The sequence below is a fragment of the Oreochromis aureus genome, linkage group 3 (assembly GCF_013358895.1).
Source record: "Oreochromis aureus strain Israel breed Guangdong linkage group 3, ZZ_aureus, whole genome shotgun sequence".
Taxonomy (NCBI): domain Eukaryota; kingdom Metazoa; phylum Chordata; class Actinopteri; order Cichliformes; family Cichlidae; genus Oreochromis; species Oreochromis aureus.
The window spans coordinates 36,263,587-36,286,309 of NC_052944.1; the positions used below are offsets into that span (position 1 = coordinate 36,263,587).

The 22,723-nt window shown below is 39.2% G+C and overlaps 4 protein-coding genes across 4 annotated transcripts in view; all 4 read left to right on the top strand.

The window, feature by feature from the left end:
• The first annotated feature begins 187 nt into the window (after positions 1–187).
• LOC120433677 (deleted in malignant brain tumors 1 protein-like) lies at positions 188–3,139 on the top strand. The gene is made up of 5 exons (XM_039600367.1): positions 188–228; positions 1,708–1,829; positions 1,929–2,252; positions 2,376–2,687; positions 2,781–3,139. The coding sequence occupies exons 1-5, from the start codon at positions 188–190 to the stop codon at positions 3,137–3,139; spliced, it is 1,158 nt and encodes a 385-aa protein (XP_039456301.1).
• Positions 3,140–4,224: 1,085 nt separating this feature from the next.
• LOC120432772 (deleted in malignant brain tumors 1 protein-like) lies at positions 4,225–9,471 on the top strand. Its single transcript, XM_039600373.1, has 9 exons — positions 4,225–4,241; positions 5,431–5,459; positions 7,429–7,743; positions 7,858–8,166; positions 8,288–8,601; positions 8,639–8,658; positions 8,704–9,032; positions 9,156–9,291; positions 9,468–9,471. The coding sequence occupies exons 1-9, from the start codon at positions 4,225–4,227 to the stop codon at positions 9,469–9,471; spliced, it is 1,473 nt and encodes a 490-aa protein (XP_039456307.1).
• A 1,806-nt stretch (positions 9,472–11,277) lies between these two features.
• LOC116327165 (deleted in malignant brain tumors 1 protein-like) lies at positions 11,278–14,984 on the top strand (the record flags this gene model as incomplete). Its single annotated transcript, XM_039600376.1, has 8 exons — positions 11,278–11,542; positions 11,636–11,959; positions 12,084–12,395; positions 12,481–12,804; positions 12,927–13,179; positions 14,031–14,311; positions 14,411–14,731; positions 14,854–14,984. Coding segments are annotated over 8 exons (2,211 nt in total), but the record flags the coding sequence as incomplete, so codon positions are not given.
• Positions 14,985–15,986: 1,002 nt separating this feature from the next.
• The window catches only part of LOC116327164, a 50,618-nt gene continuing 43,881 nt past the window's right edge, over positions 15,987–22,723 (top strand). Inside the window, exons 1-8 of the mRNA XM_039610093.1 lie at positions 15,987–16,009; positions 18,902–18,931; positions 20,096–20,251; positions 20,348–20,515; positions 21,291–21,320; positions 21,633–21,788; positions 21,885–22,052; positions 22,343–22,372. Coding sequence (XP_039466027.1) covers positions 21,638–21,788; positions 21,885–22,052; positions 22,343–22,372 — 349 coding nt within the window. The 5' untranslated portion in view covers positions 15,987–16,009; positions 18,902–18,931; positions 20,096–20,251; ... (1 more) ...; positions 21,291–21,320; positions 21,633–21,637. The remainder of the gene's footprint in view (positions 16,010–18,901; positions 18,932–20,095; positions 20,252–20,347; positions 20,516–21,290; positions 21,321–21,632; positions 21,789–21,884; positions 22,053–22,342; positions 22,373–22,723) is intronic.

A 22,723-nucleotide genomic window follows, 5' to 3' on the forward strand; every position in this document is an offset into this window, starting at 1 on the left:
TGATCATCTGATGAATGTTAAACACTGTAAAAACAACCTTTATTCAGACTTCCGTCTTCCACTTATTGATGTGTTTTATAATGGAATTCAGTGTGAACAGTCAAAGTCATCTGTGCAATAAACACACTGTAGAATATTAGAGCGGTAAAATGTTTGCATCTTTCTCTTTGTTAAGGGAAAATCCCAAATGGCAAACTGCAAATATAAACAGAAACACAATGAGACAGCGTAATGAATCACATGTACATGGGTGAAGTCTCAAGTGACAGTCACACAGTGTACTTCTTTATTCGTGCATTTATAGTCACTGGTGACAACAGTGAATACGTCTATTCATAGGCAGAGGAATGTTAGTGCGTAGGGAGTGAAGATAAGAGTGGTTGAGGTGTATGTGTGTGTGTTGTGAGATTCAGAAGGACGCGGCCCCTCTTCTTGTTAGGGAGCGCAGATAAAAGTATCCAGCTGTCCTCTTCCTGCTTGTTCAGCTATTATTGCTGTGAGAAAGAATTTATAAAACAGTCTTGTAGTGAACAACAGTCTAAGTCATCAAAAGGTCAACATACAGTATTCTATCATATGCAAACTTGTATCATTAAAAGCTTATACTGACTACTAAGTACAATTTTCCATTGACACTCTTTCAACGCAGCTCAGATCCAGAGAGCTATACAACACTTTTGAAACAACTGATAAGATTGGAGTTTTCATTTTAAATACCTTAAAAGAACATTTTAATAGTTTCAAATGATCATTTATGAGCTGGACATTTAAGATATTTTCAGAGAGGGAACGTCAGCCAGACATCTCTGTGTGTGTGTGTTCCTGTCTAGCTATCTTTGTGGGGACCAAAATCTGCATTCTACTACACTTGTGAGAACCAACACTCACTGGTGAGGACACAAACCGGTCCTCAAAGATTTGAAGGCTTGTAAAGGCGTTCTTGATGCTAAAAATGTGGTTTTAGGGTCAGGGTTACAATTAGCTTATGGTTAGGTTTAGGGTAAGGGTTATGGTTAAGCATTAATTTTTAATGGTTAGACTTAGGGTAAGGGGCTAGGGAAAGCATTATATCAATGAAGGTCCTCACTAAGATAGCTGAACGGGCTTGTGTGTGTGTGTGTGTGTGTGTCTGTGTGTGTGTGTGTGTGGAATGAAGGGAGACCATACCACCGAAAGATTTGCTAAAGTCTGCAACTTGAAGTTTTCTTAGTTCTTTTCAGGTCTTGTAATTGAAACAATTCAAACAAAGTCTCCTGCTTCAACTTTCTTAATGTGGATGTTCTGCAGTCATCACAAACTCTGTCATAATTCAAATTTGGGAGCTGAATGTCTTTCTAGGTCAGGAGGGAATCCTTTGGACTTCTTGTAGACTGTCTTTTAGGGTTCAAGCTGTTTTGACTGTCAGTATTACAACTTTCAGTTTATCATTGTGCTATAACTTGGAATCTATGGCTGGAACCTAAAAGTATTCTATATTTGGTCCCATTCCTATCTTCTTTGTGTTTTGTTTGCAGCTGTGCCCATAATTTTAACTGGATCTGGATCGACTCGATGTTCTGGCAGAGTTGAAGTTTATCACAATAACAGCTGGGGAACAGTCTGTGATGATGGCTGGGACTTAAATGATGCTGAGGTGGTTTGCAGACAGTTAAACTGTGGGTCGGCACTGGAAGTTCCTCCATCAGCTCACTTTGGTGCAGGAACTGGACAGATTTGGCTTGATAACGTGACCTGTTCAGGAAGTGAAAGTTCTCTAACTGAGTGTCAACACAGTGTATTTGGATCAAACAAATGTGAACATGGTCAGGATGCTGCTGTCATCTGTTCAGGTGAGAAAACTGTTAGATAGTCTGTTCATTTGTGTCTTCCATTAAGTCTTTTTGATGTAAGGATTTATAATAATATTTTTCATGTTCTTTGCCTTTTAGATCTGATTAGATTAGCTGGTTCTGGATCATCTCGATGCTCTGGCAGAGTTGAAGTTTATCATGATAATGTCTGGGGAACAGTTTCTGATTATTACTGGGACTTAAACGATGCTGAGGTAGTTTGCAGACAGTTAAACTGTGGGTCAGCATTAGAAGCTACTCTATCATCTAAATTTGGTGCAGGAACTGGACAGGTCTGGCTCAGTTATGTTACCTGTTCAGGAAATGAAAGTTCTCTAACTGAATGTCAACACACTGGATGGGGAAACTACTACTACTACTACTACAGTTTACATTCTTATGATGTTGGTGTCATGTGTTCAGGTGATAACACTTTTTGATATGAGAAAAACTGCATGTTAATGTATTTTTGACTTTTATGCATCTGTATTTTCTTTAAGACATATGTATTGAAATATAGTTTGTGTTATGTCTTTTACATAAAAGGTGTGATCAGATTAACTGGATCTGGATCAACTCGATGTTCTGGCAGAGTTGAAGTTTATCACAATAACAGCTGGGGAACAGTCTGTGATGATGGCTGGGACTTAAATGATGCTGAGGTGGTTTGCAGACAGATAAACTGTGGGTCGGCACTGGAAGTTCCTCAATCCGCTCACTTTGGTGCAGGAACTGGACAGATTTGGCTCAGTGATGTGACCTGTTCAGGAAATGAAAGTTCTCTAACTGAGTGTCAACACAGTGGATTTGGATCAAACAGATGTGAACATGGTCAGGATGCTGCTGTCATCTGTTCAGGTGCGAAAACTGCTGGAACAACATGATATTGCCAGATAGTCTTTTTTGAGGTAAGGCTGTGTTTAAATGTTTTTCATGTTCTTTGCCTTTTAGATCTGATCAGGTTAGCTGGTTCTGGATCGAGCCGATGTTCTGGCAGAGTTGAAATCTTTCACAATAACGTCTGGGGAACAGTCTCTGATTATAAATGGGACTTAAATGATGCTGAGGTGGTTTGCAGACAGTTAAATTGTGGGTCTGCACTACGAGCTCCTCGATCAGCTTACTTTGGTGCAGGAACTGGACCGATTTGGCTCAGTGGTGTGAGCTGTTCAGGAAATGAAAGTTCTCTAACTGAATGTCAAAACTCTGGATGGGGAAACTACTACTACTACTACTACAACAACAACTACTACTACAATGGACATTATTCTGATGCTGGTGTCATCTGTTCAGGTGACATCACTTTTTGATATGGAACATACTGCATGTTAATGTATTTTTGTGTGATATGTAACTTTGTTTTAAGGGACATGTATTAAAACATAGTTTGTGTCACGTGTTTTTCATTAAAAGGTCCAATCAGATTAACTGGATCTGGATCAAGTCAATGTTCTGGCAGAGTTGAAGTTTATCACAATAACAGCTGGGGAACAGTCTGTGGTGATGGCTGGGACTTAAATGATGCTGAGGTGGTTTGCAGGCAGTTAAACTGTGGGTCGGCACTGGAAGTTCCTCAGTCAGCTCACTTTGGTGCAGGAACTGGACAGATTTGGCTTGATAATGTGACCTGTTCAGGAAATGAAAGTTCTCTAACTGAGTGTCAACACAGTGGATTTGGATCAAACAGATGTGAACATGGTCAGGATGTTGCTGTCATCTGTTCAGGTGAGATATTCTTTTGATCATCTGATGAATGTTAATCATTGTAAAAACAACCTTTTTTTAGACCTCCATCTTTCACTTATTGATGTGTTTTTTAATTAAATTCAGTGTGAACAGTGAAATTCATCTGTGCAATAACCACACTGTTGAGTATTTGAGCGGTAAAATGTTTGCATCTTTCTCTTTCAAAGCAGCTCAGATCCAGAGAGCTATACGTTACTTTTTAATAACTTACAAAATTACAGATTTCATTTTAAATACCTTAAAAGAACATTTTAACAGTTTCAAATGATCATTTATGAGTGGGACATGGAAGATATTTTCAGAGAGTGAAAGTAATGCAAACATCTGTGTGTGTGTGTGTGAGTGTGTGTGTTTAAGGGAGACCACACCCCTGAAAGATTTGCTAAAGTCTGCAACTTGAAGTTTTCTTAGTTCTTTTCAGGTCTTGTAATTGAAACAATTCAAACAAAGTCTCCTGCTTCAACTTTCGTAATGTGGATGTTCTGCAGTCATCACAAACTCTGTCATAATTCAAATTTGGGAGCTGAATGTCTTTCTAGGTCAGGAGGGAATCCTTTGGACTTCTTACAGACTGTCTTTTAGGGTTCAACCTGTTTTGACTGTCAGTATTACACCTTTCAGTTTACCATTGTGCTATAACTTGGAATCTATGGCTGGACACAAAACGTATTCTGTTTGGTCTGCTTCACATCTTCTCTGTGTTTTGTTTGCAGCTGTGCCCATCATTTTAACTGGATCTGGATCGACTCGATGTTCTGGCAGAGTTGAAATTTATCACAATAACAGCTGGGGAACAGTCTGTGATGATGGCTGGGACTTAAATGATGCTGAGGTGGTTTGCAGACAGTTAAACTGTGGGTCGGCACTGGAAGTTCCTCAATCAGCTGACTTTGGTGCAGGAACTGGACAGATTTGGCTCAACAATGTGACCTGTTCAGGAAATGAAAGTTCTCTAACTGAATGTCAACACAGTGGATTTGGATCAAACAGATGTGAACATGGACAGGATGCTGCTGTCATCTGTTCAGGTGTGAAGACTGTTAGATAGTCTGTTCATTTGTGTCTTCCATTAAGTCTTTTTGATGTAAGGATTTATTATAATATTTCTAATGTTCCTTCCTTTTTAGATCTGATTAGATTAGCTGGTTCTGGATCATCTCGATGCTCTGGCAGAGTTGAAGTTTATCGTGATAATATGTGGGGAACAGTTTCTGATAATAACTGGGACTTAAATGATGCTGAGGTCGTTTGCAGACAGTTAAACTGTGGGTCTGCACTAGAAGCTACTCTATCATCTAAATTTGGTGCAGGAACTGGACAGGTCTGGCTCAGTGATGTCACCTGTTCAGGAAATGAAAGTTCTCTAACTGAATGTCAACACACTGGATGGGGAAACTACTATTACTACTACTACAGTTTACATTCTTATGATGTTGGTGTCATGTGTTCAGGTGATAACACTTTTTGATATGAGAAAAACTGCATCTTAATGTATTTTTGAGTGTTATGCATCTCATTTTTCTTTAAGATAAGTATTGAAATATAGTTTGTGTTATGTCTTTTACATAAAAGGTGTGATCAGATTAACTGGTTCTGGATCGACTCGATGTTCTGGCAGAGTTGAAGTTTATCACAATAACAGCTGGGGAACAGTCTGTGATGATGGCTGGGACTTAAATGATGCTGAGGTGGTTTGCAGACAGATAAACTGTGGGTCCGCACTACAAGCTCCTCGATCAGCTCACTTTGGTGCAGGAACTGGACAGATTTGGCTTGATCATGTGACCTGTTCAGGAAATGAAAGTTCTCTAACTGAGTGTCAACACAGTGGATTTGGATCAAACACATGTGAACATGGTCAGGATGCTGCTGTCATCTGTTCAGGTGTGAAAACTGCTGGATCAACATGATATTGCCAGATAGTCTTTTTTGAGGTACAGCTGTGTTTAAATGTTTTTCATGTTCTTTGCCTTTTAGATCTGATCAGGTTAGCTGGTTCTGGATCGAGCCGATGTTCTGGCAGAGTTGAAATCTTTCACAATAACATGTGGGGAACAGTCACTGATTATAAATGGGACTTAAATGATGCTGAGGTGGTTTGCAGACAGTTAAACTGTGGGTATGCACTACGAGCTCCTCGATCAGCTTACTTTGGTCCAGGAACTGGACAGATTTGGCTCGGTGGTGTGACATGTTCAGGAAATGAAAGTTCTCTAACTGAATGTCAAAACTCTGAATGGGGAAACTACTACTACTACTACAACAACTACTACTACTACAATGGACATTATTCTGATGCTGGTGTCATCTGTTCAGGTGACATCACTTTTTGACATTGAACATACTGCATGTTAATGTATTTTTCTTCAATATGTATCTTTGTTTTAAGCGACATGTATTAAAACATAGTTTGTGTCACGCGTTTTTCATTAAAAGGTCCAATCAGATTAACTGGATCTGGATCGACTCAATGTTCTGGTAGAGTTGAAGTTTATCACAATAACAGCTGGGGAACAGTCTGTGATGATGGCTGGGACTCAAATGATGCTGAGGTGGTTTGCAGACAGTTAAACTGTGGGTCGGCACTGGAAGTTCCTCAATCAGCTCACTTTGGTGCAGGAACTGGACAGATTTGGCTTGATAATGTGACCTGTTCAGGAAATGAAAGTTCTCTAACTGAGTGTCAACACAGTGGATTTGGATCAAACACATGTGAACATGGTCATGATGTTGCTGTCATCTGTTCAGGTGAGATATTCTCTTGATGATCTGAGAAATATTAAACGATGTGGAAACAGCCTTTTTTTAGACCTCTGTCTTTCACTTATTGATGTATTCTATAATTAAATTCAGTGTGAACAGTGAAATTCATCTGTGCAATAACCACACTGTTGAGTATTTGAGCGGTAAAATGTTTGCATCTTGCTCTATAAACGCGGCTCAGATCCAAAGAGCTATATGTTACCTTTTAATGACTTACAAGATTACAGATTTCATTTTAAATACCTTAAAGGAACATTTTAATAGTTTCGAATGATCATTTATGAGTGGGACATGGAAGATATTTTCAAAGAATGAAAGTAAGGCAGACATCTGTGTGTGTGTCTGTGTGTATGTGTGTGTTTAAGGGAGACCACACCCCTGAAAGATTTGCTAAAGTTTGCAACTTGAAGTTTTCTTAGTTTTTTTCAGGTCTTGTAATTGAAACAATTCAAACAAAGTCTCCTGCTTCAACTTTCTTAATGTGGATGTTCTGCAGTCATCACAAACTCTGTCATAATTCAAATTTGGGAGCTGAATGTCTTTCTAGGTCAGGAGTGAATTCATTGGACTTCTTATAGACTGTCTTTTAGGGTTCAAGCTGTTTTGACTGTCAGTATTAAACCTTTTAGTTCACCATTGTGCTATAACTTGGAATCTATGGCTGGACACTGTAACAGCAGTCTGGCGAGGCGGGAGAGGCTAGCAGGTCCAGCAGGCATGTGGTGTGGAGGTTAGCTGAAATACCCGAAGCCAGTCGGTTAAATCCAATAACAGACCTTTATTTGGTGTCAGCAACAATACACCATACCAGCCAGGTCTCCACGGCTCTGCTCTGTCCGTACATACATGTGCGGGGATCGGTAGTCGCAGGCGCCAGGCCGTTACAACAGTAAGGTTTCTTAGAGAGAAGGAACATGAGCAGCATGAAAATGGATGCCGCTAACAACACACACCCACTAGGAGACTCCCACAACTACTACAATAGTAGGGCAACCCCCCCTAGTGGTGCTATAACCCAAAAGGGTTGTTACAACACTAAAAGCATTCTATGTTTGGTCCGCTTCACATCTTCTCTGTGTTTTGTTTGCAGCTGTGCCCATCATTTTAACTGGATCTGGATCGACTCGATGTTCTGGCAGAGTTGAAGTTTATCACAATAACAGCTGGGGAACAGTCTGTGATGATGGCTGGGACTTAAATGATGCTGAGGTGGTTTGCAGACAGTTAAACTGTGGGTCTGCACTGGAAGTTCCTCCATCAGCTCACTTTGGTGCAGGAACTGGTCAAATTTGGCTTGATAATGTGACCTGTTCAGGAAATGAAAGTTCTCTAGCTGAGTGTCAACACAGTGGATTTGGATCAAACAGATGTGAACATGTACAGGATGCTGCTGTCATCTGTTCAGGTGTGAAAACTGTTAGATAGTCTGTTCATTTGTGTCTTCCATTAAATCTTTTTGATGTAAGGATTTATTATAATACTTTTCATGTTCTTTCCCTTTTAGATCTGATTAGATTAGCTGGATCTGGATCATCCCGATGCTCTGGCAGAGTTGAAGTTTATCATGATAATGTCTGGGGAACAGTTTCTGATAATAACTGGGTCTTAAACGATGCTGAGGTGGTTTGCAGACAGATAAACTGTGGGTCTGCACTAGAAGCTACTCCATCATCTAAATTTGGTGCAGGAACTGGACAGGTCTGGCTCAGTGGTGTGACCTGTTCAGGAAATGAAAGTTCTCTAACTGAATGTCAACACACTGGATGGGGAAACTACTACAACTACTACTACAGTTTACATTCTTCTGATGTTGGTGTCATGTGTTCAGGTGACATGACTTTTTGATATGAATGAATTGCATGTTAATGTTTTTTTAGAGTTATGCATCTGTATTTTCTTTAAGACATCTGTATTGACATATAGTTTGTGTTATGTCTTTTACATAAAAGGTGTGATCAGATTAACTGGATCTGGATCGACTCGATGTTCTGGCAGGGTTGAAGTTTATCACAATAACAGCTGGGGAACAGTCTGTGATGATGGCTGGGACTTAAATGATGCTGAGGTGGTTTGCAGACAGTTAAACTGTGGGTCTGCACTGCAAGCTCCTCGATCAGCTTATTTTGGTGCAGGAACTGGACAGATTTGGCTCAGTGGTCTGACCTGTTCAGGAAATGAAAGTTCTCTAACTGAGTGTCAACACAGTGGATTTGGATCAAACACATGTGAACATGGTCAGGATGCTGCTGTCATCTGTTCAGGTGTGAAAACTGCTGGATAGAGGTGATATTGCAAGTTAGTCTTTTTTTGAGGTAAAGATGTATTTAAATGTTTTTCATGTTCTTTGCCTTTTAGATCTGATCAGATTAGCTGGTTCTGGATCGACTCGATGTTCTGGCAGAGTTGAAATCTTTCACAATAACATGTGGGGAACAGTCACTGATTATAACTGGGACTTAAATGATGCTGAGGTGGTTTGCAGACAGATAAACTGTGGGTCTGCACTACAAGCTCCTCGATCAGCTTATTTTGGTGCAGGAACTGGACAGATTTGGCTCAGTGGTGTGACCTGTTCAGGAAATGAAAGTTCTCTAACTGAATGTCAACACTCTGGATGGGGAAACTACTACTACTACAACAACTACTACTACTACTACTTTGGACATTATTCTGATGCTGGTGTCATCTGTTCAGGTGACATCACTTTTTGACATGGAACATACTGCATGTTAATGTATTTTTATGTGATATGTATCTTTATTTTCTTTAAGGGACATATGTTAAAGAATAGTTTGTGTTATGTCTTTTACATAAAAGGTCCAATCAGATTAACTGGATCTGGATCAAGTCAATGTTCTGGTAGAGTTGAAGTTTACCACAATAACAGCTGGGGAACAGTCTGTGATGATGGCTGGGACTTAAATGATGCTGAGGTGGTTTGCAGACAGTTAAACTGTGGGTCGGCACTGGAAGTTCCTCAGTCAGCTCACTTTGGTGCAGGAACTGGACAGATTTGGCTTGATCATGTGACCTGTTCAGGAAATGAGAGTTCTCTAACTGAGTGTCAACACAGTGGATTTGGATCAAACAGATGTGAACATGGTCAGGATGCTGCTGTCATCTGTTCAGGTGAGATATTCTTTGGCTCATCTGATGAATGTTAATCACTGTAAAAACAACCTTTTTTTAGACCTCTGTCTTTCACTTCTTAGCGTGTTCTATAATGAAATTCAGTGTAAACAGTCAAATTCATCTGTGCAATAGCAACACTATTGAGTATTTGAGCGGTAAAATGTTTGCATCTCTCTCTATAAAGGCGGCTCAGATCCAGAGAGCTATACATTACCTTTTAAAGAACTTATAAGATTAGAAATTTCATTTTAAATACCTTAAAGGAACATTTTAATAGTTTGAAATGAACCTTTATGAGTGGGACATGGAAGATATTTTCAGAGAGGGGAGATAAGCCACACTCTGTGTGTGTGTGTGTGTGTGTGTGTGTGTAGGTGTTTGTGTGTGTGTGTGTGTGTGTGTGTGTGTGTGTGTGTGTGTGAGTGTGCGTGTTTAAGGGAGACCACACCCCTGTAAGATTTGCTAAAGTCTGCAACTTGAAGTTTTCTTAGTTCTTTTCAGGTCCTGTAATTGAAACAATTCAAACAAAGTCTCCTGCTTCAACTTTCTTAATGTGGATTTTCTGCAGTCATCACAAACTCTGTCATAATTCAAATTTGGGAGCTGAATGTCTTTCTAGGTCAGGAGGGAATCCTTTGGACTTCTTATAGACTGTTTTATAAGGGTTCAAGCTGTTTTGACTGTCAGTATTACACCTTTCAGTTTACCATTGTCAGTGTTGGGAAGGTTACTTTTAAAATGTATTCCATTACAGAATACTGAATACATGCCCCAAAATGTATTCTGTAACGTATTCCGTTACGTTATTCAATGAGAGTAACGTATTCTGAATACTTTGGATTACTTAATATATTATCATGCTGTTTACAACTACGTGAATGTACTATTGCTGTGATTTTTTACTGTTACTGAAGGTCCGCGGCTCCGAACAGTAGTAAAGGGACCTCTGGCTAATACAGTGGGTTCCGTGTCGGGCTGGTAGCCGAAAAATAGCTTTACTTTGTTGTCTGGGTCAACTTTGCTTGCCAGAGACAGAGAGAGGTGTTGAAAGGCTGCTCCAACGGAACTTTCTTTTTCCGGAAGAAAACACGAACACAGTGTACAGTTGAGTCTTAATAGCTTACTTACAAATGGGCTCGTCAGGCACTCTTCTTGGCTGCAGTGGTTATTATTATATTTACATGCTTCCAGCTCCGTTTTTGCTCCGTGACAGCTCGGACTTTTCCTTTCTCCCTCCCTCGCTCACAGACACATAACGTGTATGGTAGTCCATTCTCCCTGCAGCACGGACTACACTGCCCATGAGGCTACATTCTTTAGGGCCATGCCTGTAGCATTCTGTCTATTAGCTTAGCACAACAACAACAAAAAAGCGCTCTCTCACCCAGGAAACACGCAGAGAGAGAGCGCGTCACCCTGTAACCATGGCAACCGTAACGCTGCTGCCTGGAACAACAGAACACAGCTGTCAAACAAACCCAAACAATCCTGACCTGCGAGAATATGAAACAGGAAAGTACCGCCATGTAATCCATTTATTTCAACAAAGTAACTGTATTCTGAATACCACCTTTTTAAACGGTAACTGTAACGGAATACAGTTACTCATATTTTGTATTCTAAATACGTAACGGCGGTACATGTATTCCGTTACTCCCCAACACTGACCATTGTGCTATAACTTGGAATCTATGGCTGGAAACTAAAAGTATTCTATGTTTGGTCCGCTTCACATCTTCTCTGTGTTTTGTTTGCAGCTGTGTCCATCATTTTAACTGGATCTGGATCGACTCGATGTTCTGGCAGAGTTGAAGTTTATCACAATAACAGCTGGGGAACAGTCTGTGATGATGGCTGGGACTTAAATGATGCTGAGGTGGTTTGCAGACAGTTAAACTGTGGGTCAGCACTGGAAGTTCCTCAGTCAGCTCACTTTGGTGCAGGAACTGGACAGATTTGGCTTGATCATGTGACCTGTTCAGGAAGTGAAAGTTCTCTAACTGAGTGTCAACACAGTGGATTTGGATCAAACACATGTGAACATGGTCAGGATGCTGCTGTCATCTGTTCAGGTGTGAAAACTGCTGCAATGAGGTAATATTGCAAGGTAGTCTTTTTTGATGTAAGGGTGTATTAAAATGTTTTTCATGTTCTTTCCCTTTTAGATCTGATTAGATTAGCTGGTTCTGGATCATCTCGATGTTCTGGCAGAGTTGAAGTTTATCACAATAATGTCTGGGGAACAGTCTCTGATTATAACTGGAACTTAAATGATGCTGAGGTGGTTTGCAGACAGTTAAACTGTGGGTCGGCAGTGGAAGCTACTCCATCATCTAAATTTGGTGCAGGAACTGGACAGGTTTGGCTCAGTGATGTGACCTGTTCAGGAAATGAAAGTTCTCTAACTGAATGTCAACACACTGGATGGGGAAACTATTATAACTTCAACTACTATGGACATTATTATGATGTTGGTGTCATCTGTTCAGGTGATAACACTTTTTGATATGGAACATACTGCATGTCAGTATGTTTTTGAGTGTTTTGCATCTGTATTTTTCTTTAAGAGATGTATAATAAACTATAATTTGTGTTATATCTTCTACACAAAAGGTGTGATCAGATTAACTGGATCTGGATCGACTCAATGTTCTGGCAGGGTTGAAGTTTATCACAGTAACAGCTGGGGAACAGTCTGTGATGTTGGCTGGGACTTAAATGATGCTGAGGTGGTCTGCAGGCAGTTAAACTGTGGGTCGGCACTGGAAGTTCCTCAATCAGCTCACTTTGGTGCAGGAATTGGACAGATTTGGCTTGATCATGTGACCTGTTCAGGAAGTGAAAGTTCTCTAACTGAGTGTCAACACAGTGAATTTGGATCAAACACATGTGAACATGGTCAGGATGCTGCTGTCATCTGTTCAGGTGTGAAAACTGCTCGATACAGGTGATATTGCAAGTTAGTCTTCGTTGATTTATTTAACTGTTTTTCATGTTCTTTGCCTTTTAGATCTAATCAGGTTAGCTGGATCTGGATCGAGCCGATGCTCTGGCAGAGTTGAAATATTTCACAATAACGTCTGGGGAACAGTCTCTGATTATAAATGGGACTTAAATGATGCTGAGGTTGTTTGCAGACAGATAAACTGTGGGTCTGCACTACAAGCTCCTCGATCAGCTTACTTTGGTGCAGGAACTGGACAGATTTGGCTCAGTGGTGTGAGCTGTTCAGGAAATGAAAGTTCTCTAACTGAATGTCAAAACTCTGGATGGGGAAACTACTACTACTACTACTACAATGGACATTATTCTGATGCTGGTGTCATCTGTTCAGGTGACATCACTTTTTGACATGGAACATACTGAATGTTAATGTATTTTTGTTCAATATGTATCTTTGCTTTAAGGGACATATATTAAAACATAGTTTCTGTCATGTTTTTTTTACATTAAAAGGTCCAATCAGATTAACTGGATCTGGATCAAGTCAGTGTTCTGGCAGAGTTGAAGTTTATCACAATAACAGCTGGGGAACAGTCTGTGATGATGGCTGGGACTTAAATGATGCTGAGGTGGTTTGCAGACAGTTAAACTGTGGGTCTGCACTGGAAGTCCCTCAATCAGCTGACTTTGGTACAGGACCTGGACAGATTTGGCTTGATAATGTGACCTGTTCAGGAAATGAGAGTTCTCTAACTGAGTGTCAACACAGTGGATTTGGATCAAACAGATGTGAACATGGTCAGGATGCTGCTGTCATCTGTTCAGGTGAGATATTCTTTTGATCATCTGATGAATGTTAATCACTGTAAAAACAACCTTTTTTTAGACCTCTGTCTTTCACTTCTTAGCGTGTTCTATAATGAAATTCAGTGTAAACAGTCAAATTCATCTGTGCAATAGCAACACTATTGAGTATTTGAGCGGTAAAATGTTTGCATCTCTCTCTATAAACGCGGCTCAGATCCAGAGAGCTATACATTACTTTTTAAAGAACTTACAAGATTAGAAATTTCATTTTAAATACCTTAAAGGAACATTTTAATGTTTTGAAATGAACATTTATGAGCGGAAAATGGAAGATATTTTCAGAGAGGGGAGATTAGCCACACTGTGTGTGTGTGTGTGTGTGTGTGTGTGAGTGTGTGTGTGTTTGTGTGTGTTTAAGGGAGACCACACCCCTGTAAGATTTGCTAAAGTCTGCAACTTGAAGTTTTCTTAGTTCTTTTCAGGTCTTGTAATTGAAACAATTCAAACAAAGTCTCCTGCTTCAACTTTCTTAATGTGGATGTTCTGCAGTCATCATAAACTCTGTCATAATTCAAATTTGGGAGCTGAATGTCTTTCTAGGTCAGGAGTGAATCCTTTGGACTTCTTATAGACTGTTTTTTAGGGTTCAAGCTGTTTTGACTGTCAGTATTACACCTTTCAGTTTATCATTGTGCTATAACTTGGAATCTATGGCTGGACACTAAACGTATTCTATGTTTGGTCCGCTTCACATCTTCTCTGTGTTTTGTTTGCAGCTGTGTCCATCATTTTAACTGGATCTGGATCGACTCGATGTTCTGGCAGAGTTGAAGTTTATCACAATAACAGCTGGGGAACAGTCTGTGATGATAGCTGGGACTTAAATGATGCTGAGGTGGTTTGCAGACAGCTAAACTGTGGGTCTGCACTGGAAGTTCCTCCATCAGCTCACTTTGGTGCAGGAACTGGTCAGATTTGGCTTGATAATGTGACCTGTTCAGGAAATGAAAGTTCTCTAGCTGAGTGTCAACACAGTGGATTTGGATCAAACAGATGTGAACATGGTCAGGATGCTGCTGTCATCTGTTCAGGTGTGAAAACTGTTAGATAGTCTGTTCATTTGTGTCTTCCATTAAATCTTTTTGATGTAAGGATTTATTATAATACTTTTCATGTTCTTTGCCTTTTAGATCTGATTAGATTAGCTGGTTCTGGATCATCTCGATGCTCTGGCAGAGTTGAAGTTTATCATGATAATATGTGGGGAACAGTCTCTGATTCCAACTGGAACTTAAATGAAGCTGAGGTGGTTTGCAAACAGATAAACTGTGGGTCTGCACTAGAAGCTACTCTATCATCTAAATTTGGTGCAGGAACTGGACAGGTCTGGCTCAGTGGTGTGACCTGTTCAGGAAATGAAAGTTCTCTAACTGAATGTCAACACACTGGATGGGGAAACTACTACTACTACTACAGTTTACATTCTTATGATGTTGGTGTTATGTGTTCAGGTGACATGACTTTTTGATATGAATGAACTGCATGTTAATGTTTTTTTTAGAGTTATGCATGTGTATTTTCTTTAAGACATATGTATTGAAATATAGTTTGTGTTATGTCTTTTACATAACAGGTGTGATCAGATTAACTGGATCTGGATCAACTCGATGTTCTGGCAGAGTTGAAGTTTATCACAGTAACAGCTGGGGAACAGTCTGTGATGATGGCTGGGACTTAAATGATGCTGAGGTGGTTTGCAGACAGTTAAACTGTGGGTCGGCACTGGAAGTTCCTCAATCAGCTCACTTTGGTGCAGGAACTGGACAGATTTGGCTTGATCATGTGACCTGTTCAGGAAATGAAAGTTCTCTAGCTGAGTGTCAACACAGTGGATTTGGATCAAACACATGTGAACATGGTCAGGATGCTGCTGTCATCTGTTCAGGTGTGAAAACTGCTGGATAGAGGTGATATTGCAAGTTAGTCTTTTTTTGAGGTAAAGATGTATTTAAATGTTTTTCATGTTCTTTGCCTTTTAGATGTGATCAGGTTAGCTGGTTCTGGATCGAGCCGATGTTCTGGCAGAGTTGAAATCTTTCATAATAACATGTGGGGAACAGTCTCTGATTATAAATGGGACTTAAATGATGCTGAGGTTGTTTGCAGACAGATAAACTGTGGGTCGGCACTACAAGCTCCTCGATCAGCTTACTTTGGTGCAGGAACTGGACAGATTTGGCTCAGTGGTGTGAGCTGTTCAGGAAATGAAAGTTCTCTAACTGAATGTCAAAACTCTGGATGGGGAAACTACTACTATTACAATGGACATTATTCTGACGCTGGTGTCATCTGTTCAGGTGATATCACTTTTTGATATTGAACATTCTTCATGTTAATGTATTTTTGTGTGATATGTAACTTTGTTTTAAGGGACATATATTAAAACATAGTTTCTGTCATGTTTTTTTCATTAAAAGGTCCAATCAGATTAACTGGATCTGGATCAAGTCAGTGTTCTGGCAGAGTTGAAGTTTACCACAATAACAGCTGGGGAACAGTCTGTGATGATGGCTGGGACTTAAATGATGCTGAGGTGGTTTGCAGACAGTTAAACTGTGGGTCGGCACTGGAAGTTCCTCAATCAGCTCACTTTGGTGCAGGAACTGGACAGATTTGGCTTGACAATGTGACCTGTTCAGGAAATGAAAGTTCTCTAACTGAGTGTCAGCACAGTGGATTTGGATCAAACAGATGTGAACATGGTCAGGATGTTGCTGTCATCTGTTCAGGTGAGATATTCTTTTGATTAATACCCTGTTAATATAAACTTCAATCGCCTCCGCCTCTCATTCATGTGCTTGCCAAGGCCCTGCAAGTGTGTGAGTCAATGAGAAACCCTAGGCACAAAACATTAGACCACAAAACACACAATCTCGACTTTTTTCACAGATCATATCTGCGCTTACGTTTAGCACATAAATTATTCTCTGTGCGATGTATGTGGGAAGACAGTTAAATACTGTGGCAACACAAGAAACCTTTTAAAAAACAAAAAGTGGTGAGGTGGCTCTCACTCAATGGGAGTTGGCTATTCTGATTCACTACAAAGTGAATGACACATCACTACTGTGGAATATTTGAGTGGTAAAATGTTGAACCTTTCTCTAAAAATGCAGCTCTGATCTAAAGAGAAATACAGTGAAGTTTAAAGAACTTACAAAATTACAGATATAATTTTAATCACCTTAAAGGAAAGTTTTAATATTTTCAAATGCACATTTATGAGCATGACATGGAAGATATCGTCAGAGTGGGGGGAGTCAGCCAGACATCTGTGTATGTGTCTTTAAGGAAGACTACATTCCTTAGACATTTTATAGAGTCTGGAATGTGAAGTTTTCTTAGTTCTTTCCAGGTCTTGTAATTCAAACACAGTCTTATCCTTCAGCTTTCTTAATGTGGATGTTCTGCAGTCCTCACAAATTTCTATCATATTTCAAATTTGGGAGTTTTCCTTCTAAATCAGGAGAAAATCCTTTGGGACTTTCTATTAAGGGTTTTTTTTTTTTAGGCTGAAGTTGTTCTGACTGTCACTTTTATGTCTTTCAGTTTACCATTCTGCTATACTTGGGTATCTATGGCTGGACACTAAAAGTATTATTTTTTCTGTCCCCTTCATATCATCTCTCTGTTTTGTTTTCAGCTGTGCCCATCATTTTAACTCGATGGTCTGGTAGAGCTGAGGTTTATCAGGTTGTGCTGTTTGCTATGAGTTGATCTTTAAGCATTCCATGCAGCTTCTGACCCTGAACTATTGTCCTGAAATTTGGGTAGTGACTGAACAAATTAGATCATAGATATAAGCAGAAATAAGCTTATTGTTTTAGTGTGTCTGTAGTACAGTGGCTTGCAAAAGTATTCGGCCCCCTTGAACTTTTCCACATTTTCTCACATTACAACCACAAACATGAATCAGTTTTATTGGAATTCCACGTGAAAGACCAATACAAAGTGGTGTACACGTGAGAAGTGGAACAAAAATCATACATGATTCCAAACATTTTTTACAAATAAATAACTGCAAAGTGGGGTGTGCGTAATTATTCAGCCCCCTTTGGTCTGAGTGCAGTCAGTTGCACATAGACATTGCCTGATGAGTGCTAATGACAAAATAGAGTGCACCTGTGTGTAATCTAATGTCAGTACAAATACAGCTGCTCTGTGACGGCCGCAGAGGTTGTCTAAGAGAGTACTGGGAGCAACAACTCCATGAAGTTCAAAGAACACACCAGACAGGTCAGGGATAAAGTTATAGAGAAATTTAAAGCAGGCTTAGGCTACAAAAAGATTTCCCAAGCCTTGAACATCCCACGGAGCACTGTTCAAGCGATCATTCAGAAATGGAAGCAGTATGGCACAACTGTAAACCTACCAAGACAAGGCCGTCCACCTAAACTCACAGGCCGAACAAGGAGAGCGCTGATCAGAAATGCAGCCAAGAGGCCCATGGTGACTCTGGACGAGCTGCAGAGATCTACAGCTCAGGTGGGGGAATCTGTCCATAGGACAACTATTAGCCGTGCACTGCACAAAGTTGGCCTTTATGGAAGAGTGGCAAGAAGAAAGCCATTGTTAACAGAAAACCATAAGAAGTCCCGTTTGCAGTTTGCCACAAGCCATGTGGGGGACACAGCAAACATGTGGAAGAAGGTGCTCTGGTCAGATGAGACCAAAATGGAACTTTTTGGCCAAAATGCAAAACACTGTGTGGCGGAAAACTAACACTGCACATCACTCTGAACACACCATCCCCACTGTCAAATATGGTGGTGGCAGCATCATGCTCTGGGGGTGCTTCTCTTCAGCAGGGACAGGGAAGCTGGTCAGAGTTGATGGGAAGATGGATGGAGCCAAATACAGGGCCATCTTGGAAGAAAACCTCTTGGAGTCTGCAAAAGACTTGAGACTAGGGCGGAGGTTCACCTTCCAGCAGGACAACGACCCTAAACATAAAGCCAGGGCAACAATGGAATGGTTTAAAACAAAACATATCCATGTGTTAGAATGGCCCAGTCAAAGTCCAGAGGCAAGATCTGAAAACTGCTGTTCACAAACGCTGTCCATCTAATTTGACTGAGCTGGAGCTGTTTTGCAAAGAAGAATGGGCAAGGATTTCAGTCTGTAGATGTGCAAAGCTGGTAGAGACACACCCGAAAAGACTGGCAGCTGTAATTGCAGCAAATGGTGGTTCTACAGAGTATTGACTCAGGTGTAATTATTCAGCCCCCTCACTTTTCACCCCACCATCAAAATCACTGTTGTTTTCAAAATTAAATAATTTATGTTCAATTGGATCAGCTGCAGCTGCCCAGCCAAGGAAACTCATGTCTTTAAGCTCATGCCAGAGAAGGTTTGGACCTCAGTAGTTAGTGAGTTAGTGAGCTCTTTAGAAACATCCATTCTTAGATGCTATTTTTAACCATTTTAACAATAGATGCTATATGCTTTTTTTTTTTTTTTGGTTTACCTGTGACAATGAAACTGAAGACTAAATTAAAAAATCAAGAGGTATGGGCCTGTACTTCTGTCCAAATAGCAAATCTTTGAGATGATGTATGTAAACCGTTAGTGTTGTTTTTCTGGGTATTAAAAATAAATAAATGTTTTATCTTGGTTTACAGGTATTTCTCCAAGTCCAACAAAACCTCCTGGTATGAGAAAAATCAATTTTCTTTTTTCTTCATTGACAGATATAGTTAAACTCATTCTGTAGTTGTTACACTTAAAACATTGAATCTAAAGTCACTGGCACCATCTGTAGCATTTTAAATATGACAAAGTTTCAAAGGAGAGCTCATCACAGTAATTTTAGTTGTGATCACAGAACAGAAACTCTCATTTCTATTGTTCATCATTTGCATATAAATGGTTAAGATTGTTTTCAGATTTTTTTTTTGTTTTTAATAACTAATATTTAACATACACATGCGAGATTTAAGGGAAAAAAACAGAACAACATATTTTAATAATGTTGGTGTTGACTAATTACTGAATCCTAATTTTGTATTAGGATATATACTCAAGTAAACAGTTGTGGTCGGCCATTTTCAAACAGTCACGGGCTTGACTGTTGTGATAATTTTAGACCTCTAATTATTGCTTTTACTTTAAATTTAACACGGTGGAATAATTGTATGGCACCAATCTTCATTCACTTTAGAAAAAACAAGTGTGTGCACATGTTTGATTTTTTTTTTCTTTTTTTTTTTAATTTGCCTAAGCCAGAAGTTTGCTATGAAATGTTTCAAAAATTCTATAGCTGTAGTGACAAATATGTTGTGTATGAGAGACATCACCATATGTTTTAACACATTTAATTTAACCTCCTAGGACCTGGCGTCCACATATGTGGACATCACATTTTGGGTTGTCTAGACCAAATTACTAAATTTTGCTCTACAAGGGCCTGATATCCACTTACAAGGACGTTATACTGCCACTATTCTATCGAAATTTAAAACGAATGTCCTCATATGTGGGTCTCATTTTTCTCAGAAACAAAAATCTGGTTTAAAAAAAAAATTCACCTAGTACTTTGTTTTTAAATTCATCAGGTCCCAATCAGCCCAAATAGCAAAGAGAAATTAAAAATGCATGCCACAAAAGAGTTCGGGTCTTAGGAGGTTAAAGCACAAATGTCTATTTACCACAGATTACTGTAACATGACAGCTTTTTCAGTAGTCTTTAACATGTAAAGTCTCAATAAAACTTGAGACATGTTAGATAAATGGGATATATAAAAATAAAAATTTTACGTAAAATTGTTTCTCGTAAATGTAAGAGTTTTGTGATTTTCTCCTTGTCTCCTCTACAGCGCCAGTGGAGTTTATTATAGACTTGAACTTGCTCTTCCCAATATCCAGTCTGCCCCCAAATTTCATTGATCTATTCAGAGGCTATGTGAGAAATGTGTCCTTCCCCCAAACCATCACTGAGTCTTTAATACTAGAAGACTTGAACTTCACTACATGTAAGAATTTTGTACTCAGTCCAATTTAAATGTGTTCATACTCTGGTGCAAGGTTTATGAGGTGTGTTTGGTCACTGTCTTAAATGTCTTTATCAGGGTGCTATCCAAACTCCACTGGAGGACCGCAGTGTCAATGTGAGGACCAGTTTGCCTGGTCATGTGACAAATGTGGCCTATACGGTGCTTGCAGTAATGTCACTTCCCAAAACTGTGAATGCATCACAGGGCTTCCTCCTGGTGGAGAGTTCTGTGAACCAATCACAAGTAAGCAGCTTGTAGATGAAGAAATAGAAGAATTTTCAAATCCAATCCTCTGAACTGCTCATCTTAGAGGAGACACAGGGCATACAAAAGAGTGTCTCTGGGTGCTCTGTGTTTTATGCTCTGCCAAGTGCTTACTCACCTTCCTCCTCTGTCTCCCCCCATCTAGACATCCAATCATGTTGGTTACATAAAATCATCCAATGTCCAGCCACACCCTATCAGTCTCTCTATATCTATCTTCACCCTCCAAGTCTAAACTCTAAAATCACTTCATTACATTTTTAATGTTATCTTCACATAGAAATTCCACCACTTCAACATTCAGTCACATATGGTTATACTCTGTCTTTAGTACAATCTCACATGAACAGTCATTTTAACGTAATCTCTTTTTAATCCAAATACAGAAGAAGTTGTTCTTTTAATTTTTCTCTTTATGACTGTATATATTATATAAGCCAGACATTCTTTAGTGGCTCTTGTGTATAGCTGCCACCCATTCTCCCACAATGATATTTTTCAAGGCTGTTTCCAGCCAGACTTTTACTGAAAGGCTTTATGGTTTATTGTTTGTTATTCTTTATGTTTTAACTTAAACCAACTTATTTTTTTACATAACTGTTTGCATTCTGACCAGTACTTAGTATAATGTGTGGCAAAATGCTCGTGTCCATATTTAATATATATTTTAAATCTGGTGCTGATTAAAGCTGAAATTACTGTTTTTACAGTGGGAAGAAAAGGAAATATTTAAATGTTTTATCTTCACTCACAGGTATCTCTCCATGTCCAACCGCAACTCCTGGTATGAAAAACATCTTGGTTATTTATGCATTTATTCATTTATTTATTGCAGGGGTACAGTTCAGCTAATTATGTAATGATCAAACTTAAAAAAGATAAGCATTACAGTTCATTTATGAACCAATTATTTGTGTATTAGGTTGTCTCATGTAACGAATGAGGAGAGCTGACTGGAGTAAATTACTGGAACACAAATCTAAACTCGTTGATAATCTGACATATACACAGCTTAACACAATGTCTTATTTTAAATTCCATCTCCCATCATTGTAACAGGTGTATATGATGAATTTTCCCCTTTTCTCCTTCACAGCACCAATGGACTTTGATATTTTCCTTGAATTACACATCCCAGCATCCAGTGTGGCCCCAGATTTCAGTGATGTACTCAGACACATTGTGAGAAATGTCTCCCTAACCCAAACCATCACTAAGTCTTTAACACTGAAAAACCTGACCTTCACCACATGTAAGGACTTGATCTTAATTTACATGTTGTACTCAGTCATATTTAATAGTGTTCATGTGATCCTGCATCACTTATGAACTGTGTTGTCTTAAAAAGGGTGCTATCCAAACTCCACTGGAGGACTGCAGTGTCAGTGTGAGGACCAGTTTGCTTGGTCATGTGACAAGTGTGGAGTATACGGTGCCTGTAGTGATGTCATCTCCCAAACATGTGGGTGCATAAAAGGACTTCCTTCTACTGGAGAGTTTTGTGAACCAATCACAGGTAAGGACTGAAATCTTCTAGCTGTTGTTACAGAAAAGTGCTTTCACCAAGAACATTAATGGATGTGACCAGCAGCATGTATTCAATAACATATAGCTATGGTTACTTAGAATCATCTATTAAACATATGCTTAAGTGTAAACTTTCTGTTGTTAGAAATAAGGGTGAGTTCTTGTTCTTGTTTACTTTTTATATCTTTTTCATTTGTGTTTTTTTTTTTTCTTTGCTGTGAATCATTTTTATCATTCACTAGAAAATGATCATTTTAAAACCACAATTTTCCTCCACAGACGTTTCTTCATGTCCAACAGCAACTCCTGGTATGTGAACATTCTTCTTCTTTCCTTGTTTATTCTTTAAAGTATATTTTTGCAGTAAAAGTCCTTAAAAATTGTGTAGTGATTGTGCTTTTAAACTGTTTTTTTTTTTCAACATTTCACTTTGTGTTAATAGTTTATATAGGTTCAAATATACATTTAAGCTGTCTTTTATGACCAAAGCTTATACAGTGATAATATGTAACCACAGCACTTGAAGTGTTTTGCTGCATCTCCTTAAAGGAAACACTTGATATTAAAGACATAATATGTAATTTTGCAAGCTTGATTTGCATTAGATCCTGTGGCTGCATTTGAAACAAATAATTTGAAATATTAAAAAAAGTATGTTGA

Bases quoted from the DNA above. Each gene is read 5' to 3' on its own strand.
- LOC120433677 (XM_039600367.1), top strand. From the start codon at position 188: ATGGCAAACTGCAAATATAAACAGAAACACAATGAGACAGC. The intron at 229-1,707 runs GTAATGAATCAC...TGCAGGAACTGG, and splicing joins CAGAAACACAATGAGACAGC to ACAGATTTGGCTTGATAACG. The intron at 2,688-2,780 runs GTGCGAAAACTG...TTTGCCTTTTAG, and splicing joins TGCTGCTGTCATCTGTTCAG to ATCTGATCAGGTTAGCTGGT.
- LOC120432772 (XM_039600373.1), top strand. The intron at 5,460-7,428 runs GTGTGAAAACTG...TTTTGTTTGCAG, and splicing joins TGCTGCTGTCATCTGTTCAG to CTGTGCCCATCATTTTAACT. The intron at 9,033-9,155 runs GTGACATCACTT...TTTACATAAAAG, and splicing joins TGCTGGTGTCATCTGTTCAG to GTCCAATCAGATTAACTGGA.